Source organism: Neovison vison, chromosome 7 (genome assembly GCF_020171115.1).
Source record: "Neovison vison isolate M4711 chromosome 7, ASM_NN_V1, whole genome shotgun sequence".
NCBI classification, from domain to species: Eukaryota; Metazoa; Chordata; class Mammalia; order Carnivora; family Mustelidae; genus Neogale; species Neogale vison.
Window position 1 is genome coordinate 191,647,689 of NC_058097.1, and position 7,911 is coordinate 191,655,599.

The 7,911-nt window shown below is 36.5% G+C and overlaps 1 protein-coding gene across 1 annotated transcript; it reads left to right on the forward strand.

Moving 5' to 3' along the window:
* Window positions 1-7,008: 7,008 nt before the first annotated feature.
* LOC122914362 (olfactory receptor 4C11-like) lies at window positions 7,009-7,911 on the forward strand. Its single transcript, XM_044260985.1, has one exon. It carries the CDS (start codon window positions 7,009-7,011, stop codon window positions 7,909-7,911), a length of 903 nt encoding a protein of 300 aa, XP_044116920.1.

Here is a 7,911-nt window from a genome sequence, read left to right on the forward strand (position 1 = left end):
TAGGATTCCTTGGCACCATGGTTCGCTGTGATTCTGCATTGCCTGAGCTAAGTAGTTTATAGAGCAAATCCTTTAGGGTTGGGTGGGAGGGACAGAGTCTTTTATCCCTCCAGAGACTGGGTATTTGTGAACCTCTCTGAAGTCTCTATAACTATCTGATGGAGGAAGAAGAAATGTTTCATCCATGTGTTCTGCCAGGAAATTGTTCTGGGGTAATATAGCTGGCTTTAGAGATGTTTCTATCATAGAATAGTGGGGATATTTCCTTTTTATGCTATAAAGTTCTAAGAGTAGCAGTAACAAACTTTCTGCTGATATTACAGACCCTTCAGAAAAGTCTAACTCAAGCCTTCTAGGAAAGACTGGCTACTGTGAAGTATCTTCTCTCCCCACAGATCCTGCAGTGGAAAGCTGAGTAGATGTACCTGAGGTACAGTTTACATGTTGTAAACACACCGCACATGATTCATCTTCAAAATAAATCAGAATTGCAAGAGCAAAAACTATGAGCTCTCCATCAGACCTCATCTCTTTCTGTATAAGAAATAAGAAATAAGAAATAAGGTAAGTTTTCAAGCCCAACTAAAGTATGTATTTTTTCTTGCCTTTCATTAGGGACTGGGTATTTCTGGCCATTGCCATTATTTTGTTCTGTCTCCTGAAAAGCATGAAGTTCCAGAAATACATTTCTCTCAGTGATGAGAAGATTATGATGTGTCCCAGCTTCCAGTGGCCTCTGCTTCATGTAGCACTGTCTCTGGAGTGATTCTTATTGAATTGGGTCCATTGAAGGGCCAGAAGTATAGTCTTCTCTGTTGGTGGATTTCTTATTTGCAAGGTTGAAGGTGTACTGACCACATGCATTTGGCATGCAGAGATACTGTTGATACCATGATTCTATGATACAATGATCTTGGTTGTTCTGATATTAATGATACTGTTGACTGCCCAAACCCACTGTCACCTATGAATTATATTCTCTTTCTGGTTTTGGAGTAAGGAATGGTATATGGAGAGGACAAATGAGAAGCAAACTCTCTAGCAAAGTCCTAGGAAGACGCACTCTTTCGCAAGATTCTTTGCCCAGCCTTGCACTGAGGCTTTATATTTAAATATAAATATAAATATAAATATAAATTATGGTCTCTTTTTTTGTCACATCCTGAATTTTCCATCCATTTGATAGTCAAGACATGTACTTGACATGCCAATGGTTTTCTTCCTTACCTATTTATGGTTTCTGGCTTTATACTGACTCCACCATTATGGTTTTAGTCTGATGATTTGCAGGGCATTGGAGGGTTGCGTGTACAAGAGGGATAAGTTGCCATGGAGCATAAAAGATACAGATCTGATACTTGTTTTTTTGTTTTTTTTGTTTTTTTTTTTTACTGCTCTCTGCTAAACTACCTGTCAGCTTAGCCTCAATTGCACAAAATAGAGCAGTGTCAACTTGTCTTACGAGATATAAAGTCAAATGAACAATGATATGAAAGCAAAAAGAAATAAGGCTATAATTAAGGGCTGCATGATTCATTACACACATACACACACACATACATTTTACCAGTGGAAGGTCCTTAGTAAGAAAGTGGTTTGGGAAAACATGGAAAGCTTTTGAAGAGACTGTATCAGAAGCTGGTACTCTGCAGTGTAACGAAGGAGAGTGGAGGTTGTTTCAGAGGGAGATCATTTAAGCACTAAGAAATATTGAAAATTTGGTGAATGAAATGGTGTGGGCATATTTACAGGGGACAACAAGTTTCAGGTGTGGCTGGAGTGTACATACCCAGAGGCACTAGGAGGAAAGGTGATAAGGAAGATGGTGGCACAGTGTTTGAGGGCCTCGGAAGTCATGGTGAGTGTTTTAGCTATTGCAATTGAAAATCACAGAAGCAATTTTATCATATTTATGATCCATCATATTTTTTAAATGATTACTTTTCCTTTTCAAGCTATAGGAAGGAGGTAAAAAGAGAGAGAGAGGAGAGAAGGAGGAGAAAAGGGAATATCTAACATTGTGTCTTTTCTTTCTATTTAGAAACTTAGAAAACCCACTTAATGAATTCTAGAATTGGCCATTTATAATACTCACGTTTATGAAATACCAACCTGCTTTTGTGGTGTCTATGATCTAATGTTGCTCACAATGAAAACTTGCATAGATTTCTCACTCAGTGTGTTCTTTTTTTTCTTACAGAAAACAATGCAAGACATTTTATTTAGAATTTAACAAATACTAGACATTGTGTGAAAATAATTATTATTTTCTGTGTTTTGGGAATCTGAGATGACCCTGCTTTTAGGGCAGCGAAAATACTCTGTATGATATTATAATGATGGATGCATGCCACTAACATTTTTCCAATTCCACAGAATGTACCACACCAAGAGTGAACCCTAGGGTAAACGTTGGCCTCTGGGTGGTGGTGATGTGTCATGGTTAAATGATCAGTTGTGACAAATGTGTCATTTTGGTGGAAGATGCTGATAATGGCAGGGGGTGATATCTGTGTGGGGGCAGGGACTATATAAGGACTCTGTACCTTCTTAGGCTTTGCAGTGAATCTAACACTGCTTTAAAAACAAGAGTCTTGACAGCAACAACAATAAAAAAAGAAAAAAGCAACAACAGAATGGTCTTATTAACACTGAGGGCTCCTGTGGTTGTTTGCTACCCATCCCGCCCCAGCGACAGCTGAGAGTGAGCATTTCTGATCCTTCACTATGAGAGGATGTGACAATTCTGAAGCCACCACAGATTCATTTTGTTGGGAATACAGCAAATGCACTTATATGGTTTCCCCTGAGTTTCTCAGTTCAGGGGATACAAAGATGGATGTCTTCAGTGCAGCTCATACATCTTGAAGGACGTAGGTACTTCATTACAGATAAGCTCAAAGTCCAATGGGACTACATTTAGGAAAAAAAAAAAAAAGATGACTAAATTTTCTTTTATTTTTTTAAAGATTTTATTTATTTATTTGACACACAGAGAGAGATCACAAGTAGGCAGAGCAGCAGGCAGAGACAGAGGGGAAGCAGGCTCCCTGCTGAGCAGAGAGCCAGATGTGGGGCTCCAGCCTAGAACCCTGAGATCATGACCTGAGCTGAGGGCAGAGGTTTTAACCCACTGAGCCACCCAGGCACCCTGACTAAATTTTATTAAACAACTTAATGATTTTACGGGGCACTTGAGTGACTCAAGAGATTAAGTGTCTGCCTTTTGGTCAGGTTTTAAACTCAGGTTCCTGGAATCCAGCCCTGTGTGGGGCTTTCTCCTTTCTGCCTGTTGCTCCTTCTACTTGAGCTCTCTCTCTCTTTCTCTGTGTGTCAAATAAATAAATCAAATCTTTGGGGAAAAATGAGTAATTTTGTTCTTAGGTACTGAATAAATCTTAATAAAATCAGCTCCCATATTCTGTATGTCTCCTTATATTTAACCTCAAGAGTATATTCAAACTTCATAACCTGGCTTTCATGGCCTTTGGATGGAGGAAATATTGATTTTCCAAGTTCTTCCACAATGACTTTAGAATATGTCTAGAGGTTTATATTGACCTCTTTGGCTTATCATCTCTACTAATACTTAGATTTGATTTTTTTCATCTCAGATACTCTCTCCCTCTGTTTTTCATATCATACCTTTGGATCACAAACTCTTTATAACTAAGGGTCTATTTTATTTCTACTTACTTCTCATCATGGACCCCACATAATGAAGCTGTTAGATGCCTTTTCTCTGTTTTTTTTTTTTAATTTATTCAAGGCATTTGGAGACATCATTATGAGGTTCTTATCACCATGAGCCAATTGGCATGATCAACAGTAACAATATGATTTCAGCCAGCCAGCAAAGGAAATTTGTGTGTAAAACTGTTGTGCAGCTCTATTACAGGTAAATGAGCAAGGTAGATTAACAACTTTGCAAGTCATTAATAATCATAATGGAGAATTGATATGAAAGTCATAGTTCAAGTAACCATTTCAGTTGCAGGGAGTACAGATCTGCATCTCCCATGCTTTGTGCACACTGAATTATTTAGCCTCCATAGAAACTACAGAGTAGGTTATTTCACTCTTAATGTTTGCAGGTGAAGAAAGCGAAACACAGAGATATCAAAGGACTTGTTAAACATTGCACCATAGTGGACAGTTGGGTGGGGTATGAATCTAGGCTGTCTGGCTTCAGTCTTCATGCACTAGGTGCTAACAGAGTAGCTCACCTACCTCTCTGCTCTTCTTTACAATATCTGCATCTCAGGGAATCTGGTTTAGAACTGTCTTCTTCAGTTAAAGTTTACATAATTATGAATTTTTTACTACCAATCTATCCTTTGGGAATTTGTACTCTTCTCAAGCAGATGGTTTGTATTTTTCTAATACCAATCACAAAGTGCCTTACATAATGAATAATTCCATCTACATTGATTTTAAAACTCATATTAGAGAATTTCAATCAGGGGAGCATTTTGTCTATTCTTTACATTAACTTCTTTGTGATATAATTGTGATTCAATATTTAAATAAAAGTTACTTATAAAATTATGAGAGAAAAACATAGATAGTACAATTTTAAAATGTGTTGAAAAGAGACTAAATTAAAATGGAGAAATTGACAACTTGGACTATATGAAAAGAAAGATGTCACAGAAAATCAGAAAAGGTAAAACTTTAATAGTAAAAGAGGCAGAGCCTGGGACTTACATAGTACTTACTTATTATGCAACTATTATGCAATATTATGTAATTAAGTTCTTACATATGCACGACTCCAAATATCTTACTTATTACTTACTTCTTATGAGCCAGATTTTTTTTCTTATTTTATCTGAAAAGGTACCATGATCATGTTTAAAATTGCTTTTTCAAGGCAGTTAATATTGTAGATGGTATTTGAACTCAAGGCATCTGATTCTAGCAACTCTGTTCTTGGCCAAGAATGTAATTATTTTGCTAGATTAATACCTATTCCAGATAAAATATCAAGATTGCAAAATATAAACTGACAAAAGGTGAAAAATTCTCAGAATAGCAGTATTTTTGTACAAAATATAGTAAAAATATAAAACGTGGTTTGTGATAAGAAGTATGTGCACATAATAAAATAAATTTTTTCCAAAATTTTAACCAAGTGTGAAAATAAGATAATGTCACAAAGTAATAGTTCTGTTTGTCTGGATGTTCATCAGCTATTCTACAAAATCATCAACCTTGAAATATTGGCCATACTTGTGTATAGAAAACAGTTGTAGAGATACACATGCAAGGATACTGATAGAATGTTTCTAAAAGGGCATATCAAAAAGCAAAAGAGGTTATATCTGTAGAATAGGATGATAGACTCAATAATTTGGAGACAGATTTTAATTTTCTTCTTTTATTCTTCTGTATATTTGGAAGAATTAATGATAGTCATAAATTATTCCGCAATAAAAAATAGCTAATAAATGGACACAAAATACTGAAAAACATTTTAGTAATCATCAATAGCAATGATAATTTCTAGAGTGTGGGGCAATATCATGTTTTCATATATCAATTATTCAAAATTGTTACTTGTGAGAGTATAAATTGGAAGCAGTATCAATATCCCAAAGGACAAAGAGTCAAATAAATGTCACTTAGAAAAATTAACACAATGTCACATAATTAAATAAACAAACTATGGGAAGTGTAGTAATATGAAAAGAACTGCATAATAATTTCAAATAAAAATCAGGACAGAAAATGATATACGATTTCAATGAGAAACTACATATGCTAAGAGCAAGAACATGAAATAGAAAAATCAGAGAGTACTAGATTAGAATTATAAAATATTTTTCAAATGATATTTTTAAAAGAATTACCCTGAGGAATTCAGGGTAAAAAGAAACATATTGAAGTCAAAACACTAGATTAGATGATAGACTATATTAGATATAGGCATTGTTAAGAATTTTATACCATATTGAATTCATATGCAGAGATTCTCCATATTCTTGATTTCAGTTTAAAAGTATAGTAAAGAGGGTAAATGGGAGTTTTCTTCAGTTTTGACAACCTCAAAGATTTACAGACATTTGTTACGTAACAACAATCAATGAAGTTGACATTGAACACAAGAGATGTAAGCAAAAGATTGTCAAAATAGATTTTTGTAAAGAATGTTTCATCCTGGGACGCCTGGGTGGCGCAGTTGGTTGGACGACTGCCTTCAGCTCAGGGCGTGATCCTGGAGTCCCGGGATCGAGTCCCACATCAGGCTCCCAGCTCCATGGGGAGTCTGCTTCGCTCTCTGACCTTCTCCTCACTCGTGCTCTCTCTCACTGTCTCTCTCTCTCAAATAAATAAAATAAAATCTTAAAAAAAAAAAAAAAAAGAATGTTTCATCCAAGATACTGACAGGGTCAGAGATGAAGGAGTCAAGAACCCACACATGAGTGAACTGAAGTGAAAATATTTTCTTCAGGAAGGATTCTCCAACAATATCAGTACTTAATTATATTGGAATGGTGTTTTTCAGATTTCAAAGCATGTAGATTAAAAAAAAAAGAAAAAAAACATAATGCATGAACTATATGTGTGTATATGTCATGTAATTTTTTTTTTTAACCATGGGGAAACTTAGCATAAGGTAGGACCAGTATTTGACTCCGTTTTTCATATGAAAGATACATTTCAAGGCATTTAATAGCTTGGCCAAGAAAAGCACAAATTCTTCCATGTTCAATCTTGGTAGGAATCAAAATTAAAAAAAAATTAAATTTTATTCTTCAAATGCAAAGATTTTGTTGCAATGCAGTTAGTTTCTGAATCTATAGATGGATTTGGGAAAGGCTTGGACTTCTCCAGATTTGCAGAAATTCATAGAGGATTAAAGGCAGTTGGAGGTAACATAACATGGAACAAAAAGAAGGAATTCCTTGGTCAGCCCACTAGTCTTCCCATGATGTCACGTCTTATTTTCTCTTTGCAGATTAAACCCTTGTCAAGTGAACCTTACCTGCAGCCACTAGTATAGTGATGAATAGCAGTGTGACTGAATTCATTCTGTTTGGGTTGACACAGAATGCAGGAAAGCAGAAAGCAATATTTGCGGTCTTCTTGATGTTTTACCTTGCTACACTGTTGGGGAACTTTCTTATTGTAGTGACTATTAAAACAAGCAGGACTCTTGAGAGTCCCATGTACTTCTTCCTATTCTATCTGTCCTTTGCTGATGCCTGCTTCTCTACAACCACAGCCCCCAGATTGATTGTGGATGCCCTTTCTCAGAAGAAGACCATTTCCTACAATGAGTGCATGACTCAGGTCTTTGCAGCCCACTTCTTTGGGTGTATGGAAATCTTTGTGCTCATCCTCATGGCTTTTGATCGCTATGTAGCCATTTGTAAGCCCTTGCGATACACAACCATCATGAGCCGCCAAGTCTGCTGTGTACTGGTGATTCTGAGCTGGGTGGGATCCTGTATCCACTCTTCAGCACAACTTTTCCTGGTTTTGAGATTGCCTTTCTGTGGCCCCAATGTGATTGACCACTATTTCTGTGACTTGCAGCCCTTGTTGAAACTAGCCTGCATGGACACTTATGCAATAAACTTGCTAGTTGTTTCCAACAGTGGAGCCATATGCATGGTGAGTTTCATAATTCTACTTATCTCCTACGTTGTCATCTTGTACTCTCTGAGAAACCACAGTGCAGAAGGAAGGCGAAAAGCTCTTTCTACCTGCACCTCCCATTTTATTGTGGTTGTCTTATTTTTTGGTCCATGCATATTCATATACACACGCCCAGCAACCACATTTCCAATAGACAAGATGGTGGCTGTGTTTTACACAATTGGGACACCCTTGCTCAACCCTCTGATCTATACACTGAGGAATGCAGAAGTGAAAAATGCCATGAAAAAGTTATGGTGTAGCTAA

Coding starts and splice junctions, on each gene's coding strand:
- LOC122914362 (XM_044260985.1), top strand. CDS start 7,009: ATGAATAGCAGTGTGACTGAATTCATTCTGTTTGGGTTGACACAGAAT.